At 34.1% G+C, this 18,550-nt stretch overlaps 4 protein-coding genes across 4 annotated transcripts; 2 read left to right on the forward strand and 2 right to left on the reverse strand.

Annotated features, from left to right (window-relative positions):
- Nucleotides 1-6: 6 nt before the first annotated feature.
- On the forward strand, nucleotides 7-2,023 carry LOC135142052 (anaphase-promoting complex subunit 7). Its single transcript, XM_064073709.1, has 3 exons — nucleotides 7-147; nucleotides 198-1,349; nucleotides 1,428-2,023. The coding sequence occupies exons 1-3, from the start codon at nucleotides 79-81 to the stop codon at nucleotides 1,899-1,901; spliced, it is 1,695 nt and encodes a 564-aa protein (XP_063929779.1). The 5' UTR covers nucleotides 7-78; the 3' UTR covers nucleotides 1,902-2,023.
- Nucleotides 1,372-14,881, reverse strand: LOC135142030 (PR domain zinc finger protein 10-like). The gene is made up of 11 exons (XM_064073675.1): nucleotides 14,820-14,881; nucleotides 14,432-14,585; nucleotides 13,678-14,380; nucleotides 13,521-13,616; nucleotides 12,730-12,897; nucleotides 12,552-12,682; nucleotides 12,148-12,494; nucleotides 3,946-4,204; nucleotides 2,816-3,895; nucleotides 2,600-2,768; nucleotides 1,372-2,548 (listed from the first exon to the last, which is right to left on the reverse strand). The coding sequence occupies exons 2-11, from the start codon at nucleotides 14,558-14,560 to the stop codon at nucleotides 2,520-2,522; spliced, it is 3,111 nt and encodes a 1,036-aa protein (XP_063929745.1). The 5' UTR covers nucleotides 14,561-14,585; nucleotides 14,820-14,881; the 3' UTR covers nucleotides 1,372-2,519.
- On the forward strand, nucleotides 14,848-16,323 carry LOC135142061 (coiled-coil domain-containing protein 191). Its single transcript, XM_064073721.1, has 3 exons — nucleotides 14,848-15,918; nucleotides 15,966-16,120; nucleotides 16,170-16,323. Exons 1-3 carry the CDS (start codon nucleotides 14,956-14,958, stop codon nucleotides 16,321-16,323), a joined length of 1,272 nt encoding a protein of 423 aa, XP_063929791.1. The 5' UTR covers nucleotides 14,848-14,955.
- LOC135142046 (guanine nucleotide-binding protein-like 3 homolog) lies at nucleotides 16,314-18,364 on the reverse strand. The gene is made up of 3 exons (XM_064073697.1): nucleotides 18,270-18,364; nucleotides 16,782-18,217; nucleotides 16,314-16,614 (listed from the first exon to the last, which is right to left on the reverse strand). The coding sequence occupies exons 1-3, from the start codon at nucleotides 18,286-18,288 to the stop codon at nucleotides 16,345-16,347; spliced, it is 1,725 nt and encodes a 574-aa protein (XP_063929767.1). The 5' UTR covers nucleotides 18,289-18,364; the 3' UTR covers nucleotides 16,314-16,344.
- Nucleotides 18,365-18,550: the final 186 nt, after the last annotated feature.

The following is an 18,550-nucleotide window of genomic DNA, read 5'->3' on the forward strand; positions in this document are numbered from 1 at the left end:
CCACAAAAAGTTACTATAATTTTCAAAAACGTAACCTCAAATTGTGACAGTTATTGAATCGAATAATTCGAAATCAAAATGAGTAGCTTAATAAAACAGTTACAATCGATGTATGAGCTCCAACTACATTCAAACATCGTTCGAGTGGTTTGTATTTTTATTTTAAAGTAACACGAGTGTTTAAAGTGTAATTTTAGTGCGACTTTGCTCTCTCAGCTGCTGAGCAAAAACCAGAATCTTTGTCACCGATTCACAAGTTTCAGTTAGTACTTCTGTACGCTGACTCTCTCTATGATATCCAGTACTACATTCAAGCGGAGAATTTATACAGACAAGCGCTTCAAATTCGCAAAAACTTTCTCAAAAATAAAGCTACAAATAACAAACTCCCAGAGAACCAAACTGAGTTTAATAGTGATGTGGAGATTAGGTATAAAATTCACAAGTGTTGTTTGGCGCTGAAACAAGTAAATGCGGCTGTTGAGATGCTTCAGTCAATTTCTGCTCGTTCACGTACACCAAAAGTGAACATGGCACTTGCCACTTTGTATAGAGATGGGGGAATGGAAAGATCTGCTATCACTTGTTACAAAGAAGTGCTGCGAGAATGTCCCTTGGCTTTAGAAGCTGTCGAGAATTTATTAAAATTAGGAATCAAAGGGGTTGAAGTTAATTCTTTAATGACTGACGTTACAACAGAAATTAGTTGGTTAAATTTGTGGCTGAAAGCTCAAGCTCAGTTATACTCTCGAGAATTTGCTAGTGCCGTTCAAACTTACAAAAGTATGGATTCTCATGGTCTTCTCAAAGATAACACTTCTGTACTTGTAAATATGGCCTATTGTTATCACTATATTTGTGACGACGCAACTGCCATTTCAGTTTTACAAAGAGCTATGAAGCTTGATCAGAATTTAGTCTTTGGAAGGGACTTATTATCAACGTTGTTAGCAACTTCAGGGAACAGTGAACATGTTGAGTACCTTGAAACATTGTTGCCAACATGTGATATGTCTCTCTGGAGTACTGAACACTGGGTGGTTTTGGGTAATTGCATGTACAGCACAAAAAAATATGAAAAAGCTGTGTATTTTGCGCAACAAGCGTTATGTTCTTCACACTGTAAAAACATTGAAGCTTTCTTACTAAAAGCTAAAACTTTGTTGGAATTAAATAAGTACCAGGACGCAGCGCAACACTGTACTGAAGCTATTCAAATTTGCCCGTTTCGGTACGACTTGCACCACTGTCTTGTAGAGTGCTACGTGAAGATGAATAGATTACGTGAAGCCGAAGCGATGGCCACCAACGCCTGCAAGCAGTTGAACTACAGCCCGCAGTCACTCACGGTGAGTAAAAAAAAAAACAAGCTTTAGAAGCAACAATAAACACCTTTATTGAATTAATCATATCACAAAAATTTCCAGTTGCACGCCTCCGTGTTGCTGAAGGACCCGATGACTTCCGGAAAAACCGTTCGGAAGATGCTCGAGAAAGCCGTAAGTCAAGATAAGACCTTCTCCACGAATGCAGTTTGCATGTTGGTGGAGTTTCTGGAGCAGGAGCAGCAGTACGACCAGGCGCGGGAGCTCCTCTTGAAGCACATCAAGCATGCGCCATCTTCGCGTCTTCACCAGCTTCTGGGCGACTGTTTTGTTAACTTACAGAAGGATGATGACGCTTTCCACCACTACAGTATAGCGTTGAGGCTCGATCCTAATAATCAGAGAGCGTCGGAGGGTCTAAATAACATCGGTCGGAACTTGTCGCTCAGTAAAAGAGACAGTTATTATACGTGCGTGGGGGAGACGTCGTACACCTCACCGGGGACTAGCGCTTCGGAGGACGACGCTTTTATACAGAATGATGCTGATCACTGGCCGGCTAACAACAGCTTTTAATGAAAGATTGGTTTAAGCAGACAATATATTTCTAGTTATTTTTGTGTTTTATCGTGATAACAATTTTTGTTTTTACAATTCCATAAAAATATACGTTACTCCATTACACTTTTCACAATAAACTATCGCTTTGGAAAGTCGGCAAGGTAAAAATGAATCTCGGATTCTTTTGGCTTCAACAATCACAGGGGTACATTTCCCTAAAGTTAAGTAAAAACAATTTACCATAAAATACAATTCAAAGTGTTAGTACTGTGTTTGCGATTTTCAAATCTCACTATAAAATATTAACCGTACGTGGTTAATCTTCGACCAAACAAATTTCATTCCTAACCTAAACACAAGTGGCTGCGGCCGAGCCAAACAAATAGTGCTATTTTGTTTCGTTTAACTTTGTTACAATTAATGACAATTATTGCTATAAATTCTTTAAAAATAATCTTCAGTTTCCCAAAAATCACCATCTTGTCTTCCCTCTATTTGTATTTGTTATTTTTTATTAAATACGTAGGTTTCAACCTACGGCACAAACTCGCATCAAAATCACTCAATTGGATACATTGAGTGGAAATCTCACAAAGGAGCACCGGAAATACTCTAAATTCTCGACTTCTTTGTTCAACGTGGTGGAACTAAGCCTGGGAGTTCTACACAAACAATGCATTGTTACAAAAATGATAACAAACTTCGAGTCTTACCATTGCTCGTCGTTAATAAGCGGTACAAATGAGAATTGGGAGCGTTGAGGTCGGTGGTTTGCTCAAAACCATCGTTGCCAGCTATTGCAATTAAATGACAGTACTGTTCACCGTCTCGGCCACCATTATATTCCTCCAAGGCGCTATTCAGGATGTCCGCCTCAGTTACCTACAAATTTTAATGCCAAACTATATAACGAAAGTTGGTAACATTACCTTAAACTCTTCTTGTAAACAATTGTCTTCGACTTGTCCACCTCCTCCCCCTCCCTGCTGCGGCGGCGTATACTTCTGCTCGTTACTCTCCTTCACCTTCCCTTCATTCTCATTCTGTTGCGCCAGTTGTTCGCTGTGCTTCTTCCTCTGATGTTGCAACAATTTCGCCTTACTCGCATATTGTTTATGACACCATTTACAATTCTGAGGTCTGGTAGTGATACTACCGACCGTCTGCGAAAACGTCGGATTGGGCAAACCAGACCCATCCTGAAAATTCCCTTGTTTCCGGTTACTCATAGGCAACGCAGCCCCTGGATGGTTTTTCAAGATATGTAACTTTCTCTTAGAGCTGCTCTTGTAAACTTTATCGCAATGTTGACAATAATAGTCCCTTGTGGTCTGCAAAATCGGCAAGTTTAACTCCGGGACCGAATCAGGACTAATATCGGGATGTCTCTTCGCCAAATGGTTAACCAACATCCCTCGTCGCTTAAACCCGACAAGACAAGTGTGACACTTGTAAATAAACCGATGAAAATCCGTCGGTTCGGTTTTCGGACTCAGCTTCTTAACCGGTTGTGAAACCGGTTTCTGAGGTCTGGGCACGTCGTTCTCCCTCTCTTCCGAATGCATCCGTTTACAATGTTCCTTCAACTTATCTTTACGCTTGAACTGTTTACCACAATCGGCGCACAAAAATTCCCTATGGTCCGAATGACGCAACAAATGCATTTTCAACTTATCCAAAGTGGGAAACATCTTGACGCAGTGCGGACAAGGATGCTTCTGGTCACAATGAAAAGCCCTGATATGTTTCCGAATGATACTATACTTCTTAAACACTTTATTGCAATGCGGGCACGAGTAGAGGTTGTTCTCGCAATGTTTAGGTACGTGTAACTTCAACTTAAGCACATGGTCGAAGCTCTCTTTACAAATAGGGCACTCAAAGATTTTTTTACCAACGAAGTGGGTTTTCAAGTGACCCGCTAGCGCTGAATTGTTTATGAAACGTTTGTTGCATGTTTTGCACTGGAGGGGCTTGGAGTCGTCCGAGCCGTGCACCAACATGTGGCGCTGTAAAAATAAGTTTGAGAGAGAAATTAAAAGCAAAATGGTAGACCAACCCTTAGCCGTTCGCGTAAAGCGAACATTTTGTGGCAAACTGGGCACTTGAAAGTTTCCGGTTGGATAGTTTTGGCCCCAACTACGGCATGGGTTGCGACGTGCGTCACCAGTTGACGTTGCGTCGGGAATTTCTTTTGACAGTTGGGACAAACGTGATTCGTTTGCTCGTCCGAACTGTCCGAGTCATGGAGGTAGCTGTGGATTTTGAGGAGAGCTTCGGAGTTGAAAACCGCGTCGCAATTGTCACATTTGTAATTTCTGAAATTGCAAAATTTGATACTCAGAAAAACAATTTTAATATTCTTGCATGGATCAACAGATACGAAAAATAGAATAAACTAGGTAGTAGTTTGATTGGCAGTCAATTTCGTATATTAGGCCAGTGCCGATAATTTTTGAGAAGAAAAAAATTTAGATCAGGATGATACCCATTGCAAAAGAAAGAAAATATAACAAAAATAAGAGGAAAAATAATTTACGGGCGATCTGAGGTCGGGAAGTGGAAGAGGGTGAGCTTTTAAGGGTAGAAAACGGTTGATCACGATTTCCGGCAAAACTACAAGTCCTATCGAAAAAAGTTAAATGGCAGAGTTCTAGGTAATAAAAGGATCTACAACTTTTGTATTTAGACTTTTTTTGCATAACCTCAAAATTTATACGAAAAATGCAAATAACCGAGTATTTGGTTTTTTATTTTTATCTCCCACAAAAAAATTTTTTTTTTCACGAAGTTTGGTGAAAACTTGGCTATTTATGTCCCAAACTAACTGTAATTTTTTTGATTAAAAATATTTATTTTTTCCCCTTATTTTGATTTAATATCGAAAAACCACCCTAATTTTCAATCGAAAATTCTCACGTCAAAATGTTAGCTTTTTTAAAAAAATCCGTGTGCTTTTTGTTCGTTGAAATCTCTAGTTTCTGATGGTGTAAAAAAGAGTATACATTACTATGGCAAATTTTCACAGGAAATCCAAAAAAACGAAAAAACTCGAATTCGGAATTTTTTTTTAATCATGTAAAATTTTGAGATATTTATTAAAATTTACACTTTAATTACTCGAAAATAGTAAGATTCCATGTTACATTGATAAACCAAAAAATTGAAAATCCATGAAACAAACGCCTTCTGTTGGTGGGAGATTTGTCAATATGAAAGATGATTTAATTCTTGCCAATTGATTAATGATCTTAATTGATTCAGGGTTATATTGTCATTTATACGTTTATAAATATATTGGATTAATTGTAATCCATTTTTTGCGATATCTTCTTTGTTTGCATGTTTTTTATAAAAAATATTGGCCAAATTTGACAAATTTTTATCGTCTAACTAGCAGATCCAGCAAACGTTGTTTTGTCATATAAATTGTTTCTAGTGAATATTTTAGTAGTTAAATAAAAAATTAAATTAAAACAAATAAATAAATTATAATTAAATTAAATTATAAATTATACATAAAAATTTATCGTACGACAATGATAATATATTCAACAGCCATCTTGCAACCCTATTGTAAGATGGCACCTAGAGGTATAAAAAATAGTGTACGACCTATTCTCAGACCTACCGAATATAGACAGCAAATTTCATAAAAATCAGTCAAGCCGTTTCGGGGGAGTTTGGTTACACACACTGTGACACGAGAATTTTATATATTAGACGACAATGAATTTGCGATGTTTTTCTTCAATTGATTCAAAAGGACCGAAAGATCAATATCTTGACCCACAACTATGACAGTTTTATTAGTATCTCTGGCAGTTTCTATCGAGATATTAATTATGTCAACATCAGCATCTTCTTCTGCTTGTTTACAGAAAAATCCTTGTGACTGTAGATTCCAAAAGTTTCTTTTAAATAAGTCAATTCAAAGGTTTACATTTTGTCCTTTTTTCTTAATATGTCTAGTCTTCTTTTCACAACAAGAAAACATGTTTGAAATGGCAAATTTTTGTAGGAAAATATCGATTTTGCAATTTGGCTCCGCCCCTCGGTCTGACAACGAATGAAAAATTCATCACAATTGAGCTTGTGATGGATGTGGGTGGGGCTTAATTTTTGGCTTGTTTTTTTCTTATTCGATATTTCCTTATACAAATTTTCCATTCTAAACATGTTTTAAGTTTCGTGTTGTGAAAAGAAGTCGACACATATTAAAACAAAAAGGAAAAATTTAAGCCCGCCCACCCGCCCTATCTCAATTGTGATGATTTTTTTTATTCGCCGTGAACCAAGGGGGCGGAGCTTAACTGTAAAATACTTATTTCTTTACAAGACATTAAAAACATGCTTTTGAGAATCGGGTTAATCAAAGAATACTATGTATATTAAGAAAAAAAGTCAAAATATAAACCCCGATTGAAAAATCGGATAACTGAAAAATCGAAACATCGAAAAATTGGAAAATCGAAAAACCGAGAAATCCAAAAATTGAAACATCGAAAAGTTGAAAAAAAAATACGAAATCGAAGTATAAAACTGTCGAAAATTTGAGAAATCTAAAGTTTAACGAAAAATTGAAAATCCAAAAAGTAAAAAAGGGGTGGAAACCCAAAACCTGCAAACTGAAAAATTTAAAAATTGGAAAATCGACGAATTGGGATCGATTGGCCTGAAAATTTGAAAAATTGAATAAACGAAAAATTGGAAAATCGAAAGAAACAACAAAAATTAAGGAAATGAAAAAACAAAAAATTGTGATATAAAATCGAGAAAATGAAAAATAAAAAATCAGGAAAATGCAAAATAAAAATCGAAAAAAAAAAGAAATTGAAAAATTGAGAGGAGGGAAAATTGAAAAAGGGCACAATTAAAAATCGAGAATGTGAAAAATGAAACATGATAAATCGTAACATTGAAAAATTGGAAAATTTGGAAGTCGACAAATTGTAAAATTAAAAAATCAAAAATAAAAAACGAAAAAGTGTATAATAAAAACTTGAAAAATGTACAAAGTGAAAATCAAACTTGAAAATTTGAAAAAAATAATAAAGAAAAAAATGTGATATAAAATCGAAAAAATGAAAATTAAAAAATCGGGAAAATGAAAAATAAAAATCGGAAACAAAAAATTGGAAAAGGGAAAAATTAAAAATTGAGAAACTGAAAAATCGAAAAATGAAAATCTGTAATATTGAAAAACTGATGCAAACCGAAAAATTGAAGGAACGAAAAATTGAAAATTTTGGAAGTCGAGAAATTGAAAAATTTTAAGAATCGACAAAGTGAAAAAAAAAAAAAGAAATATGTATTATGAAATAGAAATATTTCAAATTAAAGAAACTGGAAAACCGGAAGACTGGAAATCCAAAAACTGCAAAGTGAAAAATTTTAAAATTGGAAAACCGAAAGAAACAACAAAAATTAAGGAAATGAAAAAACAAAAAATTGTGATATAAAATCGAGAAAATGAAAAATAAAAAATCAGGAAAATATAAAATAAAAATCGGGGAGTTGGAAAATTGAGGGGACGGAAAATTGAAAAAGGGCACAATTAAAAATCGAGAATGTGAAAAATGAAAAATCGTAACATTGAAAAATTGGAAAATTTGGAAGTCGACAAATTGTAAAATTGAAAAATCAAAAATAAAAAACGAAAAAGTGTATAATAAAAACTTGAAAAATGTACAAAGTGAAAATCAAACTTGAAAATTTGAAAAAAATAATAAAGAAAAAATTGTAAAATCGAAAGAAACAAAAAATAAAGGAAACCAAAAAAAGGAAAATTGTGATATAAAATCGAAAAATGAAAATTAAAAAATCGGGAAAATGAAAAATAAAAATCGGAAACAAAAAATTGGAAAAGGGAAAAATTAAAAATTGAGAAACTGAAAAATCGAAAATTGAAAATCTGTAATATTGAAAAACTGATGCAAACCGAAAAATTGAAGGAACGAAAAATTGAAAATTTTGGAAGTCGAGAAATTGCAAAATTGAAAAATTTTAAGAATCGACAAAGTGAAAAATCAAAAAAAAAAAAAAGAAATATGTATTATGAAATAGAAATATTTAAAATTGAAGAAATTGGAAAACCGGAAGACTAGAAATCCAAAAACTGCAAAGTGAAAAATTGAAGAAATGAAAAATTGTAAAATCGAAAGAAAAAAAACAGAAAATAAAGGAAATGAAAAAACGGACAATTGTGATATAAATCGAGAAAATAAAAAATAAAAATCAGGGAGTTGAAAAAGTCAGGGGACGGAAAATTGAAAAAGGGCACAATTAAAAATCGAGAATGTGAAAAATGAAAAATCGTAATATTGAAAAATTGGAAAATTTGGAAGTCGACAAATTGTAAAATTGAAAAATCAAAAATAAAAAACGAAAAAGTGTATAATAAAAACTTGAAAAATGTACAAAGTGAAAATCAAACTTGAAAATTTGAAAAAAATAATAAAGAAAAAATGGTAAAATCGAAAGAAACAAAAAATAAAGGCAACCAAACAAAGGAAAATTGTGATATAAAATCGAAAAAATGAAAATTAAAAAAAATCGGGAAAATCAAAAATAAAAATCGAGAACAAAAAATTGGAAAAGGGAAAAATTAAAAATTGAGAAACTGAAAAATCGAAAAATGAAAATCTGTAATATTAAAAAATTGCCAAATTGAAAAACTGATGCAAACCGAAAAATTTAAGGAACGAAAAATTTTAAGAATCGACAAAAAAAAAAAAGAAAAAGAAATATGTATTATGAAATAGAAATATTTAAAATTGAAGAAATTGGAAAACCGGAAGACTAGAAATCCAAAAACTGCAAAGTGAAAAATTGAAGAAATGAAAAATTGTAAAATCGAAAGAAAAAAAAAACAGAAAATAAAGGAAATGAAAAAATGGACAATTGTGATATAAATCGAGAAAATGAAAAATAAAAATCAGGGAGTTGAAAAAGTCAGGGGACGGAAAATTGAAAAAGGGCACAATTAAAAATCGAGAATGTGATAAATGAAAAATGAGAAATCGTAATATTGAAAAATTGGAAAATTTGGAAGTCGACAAATTGTAAAATTGAAAAATCAAAAATAAAAAACGAAAAAGTGTATAATAAAAACTTGAAAAAAATAATAAAGAAAAAATGGCAAAATCGAAAGAAACAAAAAACAAAGGCAACCAAACAAAGGAAAATTGTGATATAAAATCGAAAAAATGAAAATTAAAAAAAAACGGGAAAATCAAAAATAAAAATCGAGAACAAAAAATTGGAAAAGGGAAAAATTAAAAATTGAGAAACTGAAAAATCGAAAAATGAAAATCTGTAATATTAAAAAATTGCCAAATTGAAAAACTGATGCAAACCGAAAAATTTAAGGAACGAAAAATTTTAAGAATCGACAAAAAAAAAAAAGAAAAAGAAATATGTATTATGAAATAGAAATATTTAAAATTGAAGAAATTGGAAAACCGGAAGACTAGAAATCCAAAAACTGCAAAGTGAAAAATTGAAGAAATGAAAAATTGTAAAATCGAAAGAAAAAAAAAACAGAAAATAAAGGAAATGAAAAAATGGACAATTGTGATATAAATCGAGAAAATGAAAAATAAAAATCAGGGAGTTGAAAAAGTCAGGGGACGGAAAATTGAAAAAGGGCACAATTAAAAATCGAGAATGTGATAAATGAAAAATGAGAAATCGTAATATTGAAAAATTGGAAAATTTGGAAGTCGACAAATTGTAAAATTGAAAAATCAAAAATAAAAAACGAAAAAGTGTATAATAAAAACTTGAAAAAAATAATAAAGAAAAAATGGCAAAATCGAAAGAAACAAAAAACAAAGGCAACCAAACAAAGGAAAATTGTGATATAAAATCGAAAAAATGAAAATTAAAAAAAAACGGGAAAATCAAAAATAAAAATCGAGAACAAAAAATTGGAAAAGGGAAAAATTAAAAATTGAGAAACTGAAAAATCGAAAAATGAAAATCTGTAATATTGAAAAATTGCCAAATTGAAAAACTGATGCAAACCGAAAAATTGAAGGAACGAAAAATTGAAAATTTTGGAAGTCGAGAAATTGTAAAATTGAAAAATCTTAAGAATCGACAAAGTGAAAAATCAAAAAAAAAGAAGAAATATGTATTATGAAATAGAAATATTTAAAATTAAAGAAATTGGAAAACCGGAAGACCGGAAATCCAAAAACTGCAAAGTGAAAAATTTAAAAATTGAAAAATGGACGAACTGAAAATTCAAAGCCTGAAAATTCGAAAAATTGAACAAATGAAAAATTGTAAAATCGAAAAAAAAAAAAAATACAGACAATAAAGGAAATGAAAAAATGGACAATTGTGATATAAATTGAGAAAATAAAAATTAAAAATTCGCCACACTGAAAAACAAAAATCGGGAACATGAAAAATTGTGGAAACGAAAACTTGAGGAACTGAAAATTTGAAAAATTGAAAAATCGAAAGAAAAAAAAAAGGAATTGAAAAAATGAAAATTTGTGACATAAAATGAAAATTAAAAAAATTGGGAAAATAAAAAATAAAAATCGAGAACTTGAAAAATTGAGGAAACGAAAAATTGAAAAATCGAAAGATTAAAAAAAAAGAAATGTGCATTGTAAAATCAAAATATTGAAAATTAAAGAAATTGAAAAATTGGAAGGCTGGAAATCAAAAAACTGCAAATTGAAAAATTTTAAACGTGGAAAATCATGGAATTGAAAAATGAATGCCTGAAAATTTGAAAAATGAATAAATAAAGAATTGTAAATCGAAAGGAACAACAAAAAAAAATAAAGGAAATAAAGAAACCAAAAATTGTGTTATAAAATCGAGAAACGTCGAGAAAACATAAAATTAGTCATTCGCCAGATGGATCTCTTTACTGCGTTATCAGCAAAAAATCTCTAAATCGAATCTTAAATTATCTGACAAAACTGAATATGTTATACCGGACTTCAAGAGCGAGGAAAGTGCTGTCTAAATAACTTTAGACCAATTTTTATAATTCAACAATTTACATTGAGTATCAAAAATAACACCGATAGCTTTCGAATAATTTTGAATGTGTTGTGCTGAGTTTTTTTAATTCCACCAATATTTTCTATTTTGACAAAATGACGAAAGAATCGAAACTTGGGGAGTTATACAAAACGAGTAAAATTTGAAGCCTCTTTTGTCAGGTCAACTTCCGACCGAAGGTCCAACTCACTGTGCGACAGAGATCGCAGTAGGTACAGCTGAAAACTTGAAGCAATTTTTTCATCTGCAGCGTTTACTTAACTTAAAAAATCTATCGTCGTAAGTCAATTTCTATCGTTTTTACACGACATTTCAAATGGGATGAAAACTGTCACAAACCAGGCCGAGTGATACCGCCTTAAATTGTAAGGTTAAATTATTTTTTCTCGGCACAGCAGAGACTTTAAATACATAGACTGGCTGTTAGTAACATTTCTAATGCATTTTGGTGAAGCCACGGCGCATGGTAGTGTGGACGCCATTGCTATAACTTTTATGTCAAATTAAGTGAGGTTGTGGTGGTTAGCAGCAGTGGTTTCTAGCACAGAACGTTTCTAGACCTCGAAATAAAAGTGCTTGTGTGTCGGGACTTACGAGATTGTTTGTAAATATGGCCATTAAAAATGATTTGGTAACTAAAATGTTTGCCCTAACTTTGCAAAGTAGGACCATACATTTTTTTTTCTACATAATGAACATTTGTTTAGTATGGATTAGTTGGACGTAAATAATTCTTATTTTAATTTATTGCTTAAATTAATTTTGAGAAATTATTTGACTCTCGGAATAGGTTATGAGTGCCGCTTAAGTAGTGAGCGTGAAAAAGCTATCTCTTTAAGACAAAAATTCACGAAATTAATTTTGTTTCAAGGACAATAATATTTTTAAAGGAATTTACATATACATATAGATATTATTATGCTAAATAAATAATTACAATTTGTTGTCTTTTTTATTTAACATTTTAAATTGCATTTTGTGACCGGAAAATTCAAATTTCGCGCACTTACGGTTATAAGCAATATGGCGGTCGAAAAACTTCACGTTTTTCCTGACACAGCCAGTCTATGTATTAAAGTCTCTGCGGCACAGACATAGATGCCGGGGTCTTTACCAGAGAGGATATTCAAACATTGTGACATTAACGACATATAAAATTTTACGAAGTGTAGCGCCCGCGTTTCGTTCACTTTGGCTGATACATGTACATAAATTTCATACAACTACTTACAAAACTGAAGAAAAATACTGATCAATCATGTCCAAGCCGCTTAGCAAATGTTTCTCAATAAGATGCTGCCTCAGTGCAATTTTTCCGGGTTGAAGAAAAAGTTCATTACAATTGTTGCACTGCAGCGCCTCACCATTCTTAGTAGCCACTTTCTTTTTATTATTTTTCAAATTCTTCTTTTTCTTCACAGTATCTTCTTCATCCCCGTCATGGACATTCAAATGTTTCTGGAGTTCTTCTGAAGACGAAAACGTCTCCGGGCACTCGAAACACGGCCACGATTTGTCCTCGTCTGGGATTAACACAGACAGTTTATGACGCGTGGCGTAAGGCATGCTGTATCCGACCTAAACAATTCGAAACTTCTCTGTCAAAAAATAGCCATTCTGGAACCACAACATTACCTTCAACTCTTGCTTAGGAAGAACGTTCTTCGTTGTCGTAAAATACAAATAACTTCCTTCTTGAGTTATCAACAAATTCTGCTCATTGTACGTCGCAGCTTTTCGAATGAAACGCATCCAGTTTGCTATATCTTGACAAAAATGTTAAGTCATAATTCGCGAAAAATGATTAACTCACTTTCATCAGATACGTCCAACTGGTTGACTGTGGAATTTTCGTCTTCTAAAAGAAAAGTAAGCTCGGTTGGGTTGTCTTTTATTTCATCGGCGACAGGTTTCAGAACGCCCGTCAAAGGTCCAAACTGGGTACTTCTTGGGATGGTTTTCTTCGCAAAAACGCCATAATCTAGTAGGAAAATGCTTAAGTATGAACTGGGTGGAAGTTGTCACGTGATCGGTTAAGCGTACTTATGGTTAAGGTGTGGAGGAGAAGCGCATTTGATTTTGATACCACGTAGTCGCGCAGGTGCGAAAAGTGGTTGTATATTGGTTTGGTAAGTGTTCTATTTATAGGTATTTAGAATTATTGTAGTAATTGTCACTGATAATGTTACAAATATTTAAAAATAAAGTTGTAGCAAATATTTTTGCGTTAAATTATAACAATTATCTAGTAGTACGTACCATTCATAGAAATTTTATCCGCTTTATCAAAAATGATAATTGTGATTCAGCACGTACTAATGTTGGAAGGTAATAATATTCCATTAAATCTAATAATGAAACATTTAAATGTAATTATTTTTAACTTGACGTTAAAGGCGACATTTGCGCCTTCCAGGAATAAGTTTCATGTCTACAATTCATAATATTTTATATGGAACTGTTGTGAGATGACACATTGATTCCACATGATTATATTCATAAATGATTACCCATTTCTTCAGTCATGCAAAGCAATAAACAAATCTAAATTTAGAACGCCATTTTGAGCAACCAATGATTTATTCACCTACACTAAAAACAAACCTTCATCCACTTTACTCAAGCAAAGATATGACTCTGGCAGAGTAGCTCTGGCCCTTGATGGCACAGGTTTGTCGACAATACTGTAGACCTTAGACACTGAAAATCAACAATAAATAATTTAGCAAATAATCAAACACATTTATTACAAAGTCATTACATAACTGATCTTCAAACTCGACTTCGTTCTGCTTCTGCCTCCGCGTCTCCATCCTGAACTGATTCTCATTGTCCACAGCGGCACTCAAACTCGAAATATAATTATTAACCGCCGAATTAACCGTGGAATTAATAATTTCGTCACTCAATTCCGTTTTCAGCGTATTTTCATCTAAAGCTAAAAGTTGCGAGTCAAGTAAAGGATCCGGACTTAGAGCGTTCAACAACTGCTCGTCTTCCAAACAACGCTCTACTAAAAATTCCTGAGATCTGACACTATAAGAGATACCCGTTTCTTGGTCAGTTATCAACAAAGCCACTTCTTGATCATTAGGGGGCACCACTTGCAGCTCCTGTTGGTTAGCGTCAGGAGCGGCATTTGTTGTGTTAACCATCTGAAGAAAGTGGTTATCGACAACCTCCCTAATGTCGTTATTGCACAAAACCGGCATCGTTTCTAAAGGCGAATTTGTAGTTAAATTGTTAATCATGTCATTTTGTACGTTGTCTTGTTGCACCAGCTGATGAATAACAACAGGGTTGTATTCAGCAGAAGGTTCACTGTAGACGGGGCTGTACCTAGCCACGGAGCTCATATTTGGGTCCAAGGGGCTAACATGCTGCTCAAAATCCGTGTAATTGTCTTGTGGCTGAGCCAAACTCACCGCAGGCTCCATTTTGTACTCATCTTTCACGTATTCAACCTTCAATATATGGCAATTGCAGTCGGATTTCCTCCAATAATCAATACTCACCGCGATATACAGAAAAGTCGAATTATTATTTACAATTTCTTGCGAATTCTGCGATGCCCATTCCGTTGCGTCGACTAGATTCAAATCCTGGGCCCCGTCCTCGGGGGGCCCTTGCACAATCGTGTCCATTGTGTTATTATAAAAATGTAATCAGCTGAAATTGATCATCTTGTAAAATACAACGAAAACAAACATTGTGATTTATGATAGCGGAAGAATCCATTTTGAGAGGGTGGACTAAAGTAAATTTGTTTCAAATCTGGCATGTTTGGGGGGTCAAAATCACTCGATCGTGATGGAAAATGCTCAGTTGGGGGGTTTTTGTGAGGATTTGAGGTTATTTATGCCAACAAAAGTGAAAATGTTGCTATTTTGCAAGCCTTCTCACCTTACAAATATCCGCCATTTTGCACCGCGACAGACACGCCCTCTGTTGCAGAGACAGACGTCAACGTCACGTCAGCGCGCAATTTAAACGACCATAGCAACCAATTTCTTCACCAACAAAACTTTTTACAGTTACGATGCAGGCGACCACGGACTATGAGAAAAAGAAACTTTTGAAAAAGTGCTTCGATGTGTGGAGACGCGTCGTCAAAGTTAAAACAGAAAAGGAAGAAATTTACAGGTCGAAAGTGCAACAGCGGGAGAAACTGGATAATTTGGTCAAAGCGTTGAAGAAATACAGAAAAGAAAATCAAGAGGACTCTCAACCCACCCAAATCAAAGTCAAAGAAGCACCCACCAATTTTAAAAGCCGATTTGAAGCGCAGAAACATGCCATTGAAAAACTCACGTTAAAAATCGAGGAGAAAGATAGAGTGATTGAAGAGCTCAAACTAGGAATTTTTGACAGAGAGGCTTTGAAATCGCTAAACGAGACTAAAATCGAAATTCGTGAAATTTTCGCCAATTGCTCCACTAAAGTTAGGTGCAAAATAGCGCCGCCGCCTGATTACAGCGAAAAGTTCATGATTTCCACGCAAAAAGCACCAAAAATAGTCCAAGAAGTGGAAGAACGGGCTTTGGAAAGAGCCAAACGACGTGAACTCATTCTAGAACGAAAAAGGATAATTCAAGAGAACAGACAGAGAATGATTCTGGAAGCTTTAGAGAGAAAACGAATTCAAGACGAAGACGAGAAAAAAAGAAGTTTGGAACAGATTAAAGAGCGTCGTCGCAAGGAACTAGAAATGAGGCAGATCAGAGAAAGAAACAAGTTAATTTTTTTCGAGAAAGTGAAAATAGCACTAGGACTTTATAATCGGACTTTGCAGAGAAAGGCTTTTCAGGGTTTATTTGAAAATTACACGCAAGGCAAAGAAAATTATGAAAGGAGCAAATTACACTATAAGATTACTCTTTTAAGCAAAGTTATGCATACATGGACCGAATTTATGGAAGATAAATATCGCGATAAAAACGCTCTAGCTGATGCCGTTTACGCTAAAAACATAGTCTCAAGAGCCTTGCAAACCTGGCGTGAGGTAACATTTAAATTCTTGTTTTAATAAAGTCTCTTGGTTTGTTTCAGTTCCGCATTGAGGGCATCAGATCCATGCAGGTGGCTGAAGATTTTTACGATTTGCTTTTGCTGAACAACACTTTTGTTCACTGGCACCGTAACGTCTGTATTCGAATTATGTTAACTCACAAAAAAATGGACGTGGCACGGAAACACTACGACAGGTAAATAATTTGGCGTTTAAATTAAATTTTACGAGTTTTTTAATTGTAGGCGTATTCTATTCCACTCGTTCTACCAGTGGCGTTCGTTACCAGCAGTTATTCAACTGGAAAAGTCCAAGGAAATGAAAATGAAGAAATGGCGCGAAAAAGTTTGGGCGATTTTACCAAACTACAAACCACCTAGTGAAGACGATTATTTTTAACATTTTTTAATTTAAATATTGTTACTTATCCATAACAAAGTCGGTTTCAAAACTATAATTTGCATCATTCTTATCGTTCGTTATATTAAAGTTTTCTAAACCACTAGCCAGTTGTAGTGCGACTTTTTCCCTCCGGTTCCTCAGCTTCTTTTCTTTTTTGAATTGGTTTTTCCTAACTTGATTTAGCTTTTGGTTACCATCTAATTCCATTTCGGGATCAATTTTCTTCTCTTCTTTTTTGTTGTTTTTCTTAGATTTTTTTCTGCTTTCGACGCTGATCTTTTTACTCAGCTAAAATAAGAAACCAGATTTTAAAATTAATTTGACACTATAAATGAGAGAACTAAAAACAACTAATTGTCAGGTTGGTACAACTGTTTTAAAGTAAATTTTGATTGGTAACTAGACGTGTCAATAGCGCATAGCACACTTGACTTGTTTTCTGAACAAATATTTACCAATTCTTGCTCCTCAGCTCCATCTTCTTCCATTTTTTCAATATGCACGGGCCCCAAACTCTCCAAGACAAATGAATCCTTGGTATTTCCAGCCTCCCGTTCGATCTTATCCAGATTACTGACTTCCATTGCCTCAATGCCGTCCAAATCAAACTCTTTTGCCACTTCTGTAACAATAGTTGAGCTGACGTGCACCTGACTATCATCCTCTGGCGGAAGCGTGTAATATTTAATTTTTCCATTGTTCCAATCCTCTAGTAAACTTCTCGCTGCGGCTATCAAATCCGGGACGCCCCCTTTTTTGAACCTTCCCATTCTGGCAGCTTTCAAACTGTAGAACTCATCTGGAGTACTATAATCAGTCACATCATACATTTCCATCATCTGCTGCTTTGTCACCCTTTGTAAAATAGCATTTGCTGGAGTGACTGGATCAGCGAGACTCGAAACCCGAACTGAATTTCTCAAACTAGCAATATTATCATTACCAGCATCAAAAACAATTCCTGGCGAATCCAACAACTTAATTTTTTTGTCAAGTTGTACCTCTTGCATTGCTTTAGTGACACCAGGAGTAGCCCCCACGTTGCAAGCGCGTGAGCGCTTCAAACTATTAATGATTGAACTTTTACCAACATTTGGTAAACCAACAATTCCCACCGTGATTGACGTTTTAATACCTTTATTGCGACAATAGTTTGCCAGAAGTGACATGAGAATTTCAGCGCCCACGCTAGTAGATCCCTGGGTTGCTTTTTCCGCTTTAGTGAATTTTTTCTGGCCAAGTTTTCGTGACTGGTCTTGCGTGGAGGCTTTGAAAGCTATAGCCGGGACACTTTTCTTCAAATACTTTAACCATTGATCAAGGATTTTTCGTGGAACTAAGTCAGCTTTGTTGAGAACTAAAACCAATCGCTTGTTGCCTTTCATGTCTTTTATAAGTTCTTCCACTTGAACGCAACGTGTTCCTAAGGGATCACGTGCATCCACGATTTCTAAAACAACGTCAGCTGCTTCTACTACTTTCCTAAATTCTTTGTAGTATGCTTTGAGTGAGTTCTCGTTGTTGTTTTCATGAGTTTTTGTGTTTATTGTGGGGGTTAGGTTTTCGTGAATTTTTCCCCGCATTTCTGCGTTCGCCACCATACTTTCCAAGCTCTTATTTGACGCAGCTTTTTCTTCTTCTTTCTTTTGTTGACGTTCTATTTTTGCTTGTTCACGTTGTTTCTGACGTTCTTCCTCTTTCTGCTTTTTCATCATTTCTACCTCTTTTAGAATGTCTTCTTTAAAAGGACAAATGTTGGGCACTTGAATAACCGCTTGTTTGTGCTTTTTAGGGTTGTTTTTTGCCTCTTTGCGCACTTTTCGGTTATGCTGACGGATTCTCTTTTGGATTTTGTAACGTTGGCGGGCTGGTTGTCGCCTGGAAGGCTTCTCTACAAAAATGCATTGTGTTTGACGGTTTTGTGTTATTTTAAAAGTACTTACTAAGTTTTAATTTTCCCATTTGTTTGCTAAGTTTTAAAGGTGATAGTAAACGTGGTCACATAAACATAACCTAAATTACTGGATCACAGAATGACAGAATTCTCTGACATGCTTCATTGTTAATTTCGAGCGCCACCGCTACGAATATGGCGCTAAATTTAAATTTAAACTAATCTTAATACCATGATCTTAATACCCACAAATAAAAAAACAAATTTATTCACGAAATGTATTTTATCTAATGCATAATAGAAACACATGAAATGATGGATTTAAAGTAA

This window comes from Zophobas morio, unplaced genomic scaffold (genome assembly GCF_036711695.1).
Source record: "Zophobas morio isolate AGI-343-1 ecotype UQ-CSIRO unplaced genomic scaffold, CSIRO_AGI_Zmor_V1 ptg000004l, whole genome shotgun sequence".
Taxonomy (NCBI): Eukaryota; Metazoa; Arthropoda; class Insecta; order Coleoptera; family Tenebrionidae; genus Zophobas; species Zophobas morio.

What these genes read in the sequence shown, in the direction of transcription:
- LOC135142046 (XM_064073697.1), bottom strand. An exon ending in GAGCTGAGGAGCAAGAATTG is followed by an intron (nt 16,615 to 16,781) that starts GTAAATATTTGT and finishes TTCTTATTTTAG; the next exon opens with CTGAGTAAAAAGATCAGCGT.
- LOC135142030 (XM_064073675.1), bottom strand. Translation starts at nt 14,560, where the DNA reads ATGGACACGATTGTGCAAGGGCCCCCCGAGGACGGGGCCCAGGATTTG. An exon ending in GTTGGACGTATCTGATGAAA is followed by an intron (nt 12,683 to 12,729) that starts GTGAGTTAATCA and finishes ATTTTTGTCAAG; the next exon opens with ATATAGCAAACTGGATGCGT. An exon ending in CAGTATTTTTCTTCAGTTTT is followed by an intron (nt 4,205 to 12,147) that starts GTAAGTAGTTGT and finishes TTGCAATTTCAG; the next exon opens with AAATTACAAATGTGACAATT.
- LOC135142061 (XM_064073721.1), top strand. Translation starts at nt 14,956, where the DNA reads ATGCAGGCGACCACGGACTATGAGAAAAAGAAACTTTTGAAAAAGTGC. An exon ending in CCTTGCAAACCTGGCGTGAG is followed by an intron (nt 15,919 to 15,965) that starts GTAACATTTAAA and finishes GGTTTGTTTCAG; the next exon opens with TTCCGCATTGAGGGCATCAG. An exon ending in GCACGGAAACACTACGACAG is followed by an intron (nt 16,121 to 16,169) that starts GTAAATAATTTG and finishes TTTTAATTGTAG; the next exon opens with GCGTATTCTATTCCACTCGT.
- LOC135142052 (XM_064073709.1), top strand. Translation starts at nt 79, where the DNA reads ATGAGTAGCTTAATAAAACAGTTACAATCGATGTATGAGCTCCAACTA. An exon ending in ATTCAAACATCGTTCGAGTG is followed by an intron (nt 148 to 197) that starts GTTTGTATTTTT and finishes GTGTAATTTTAG; the next exon opens with TGCGACTTTGCTCTCTCAGC. An exon ending in ACAGCCCGCAGTCACTCACG is followed by an intron (nt 1,350 to 1,427) that starts GTGAGTAAAAAA and finishes AAAAATTTCCAG; the next exon opens with TTGCACGCCTCCGTGTTGCT.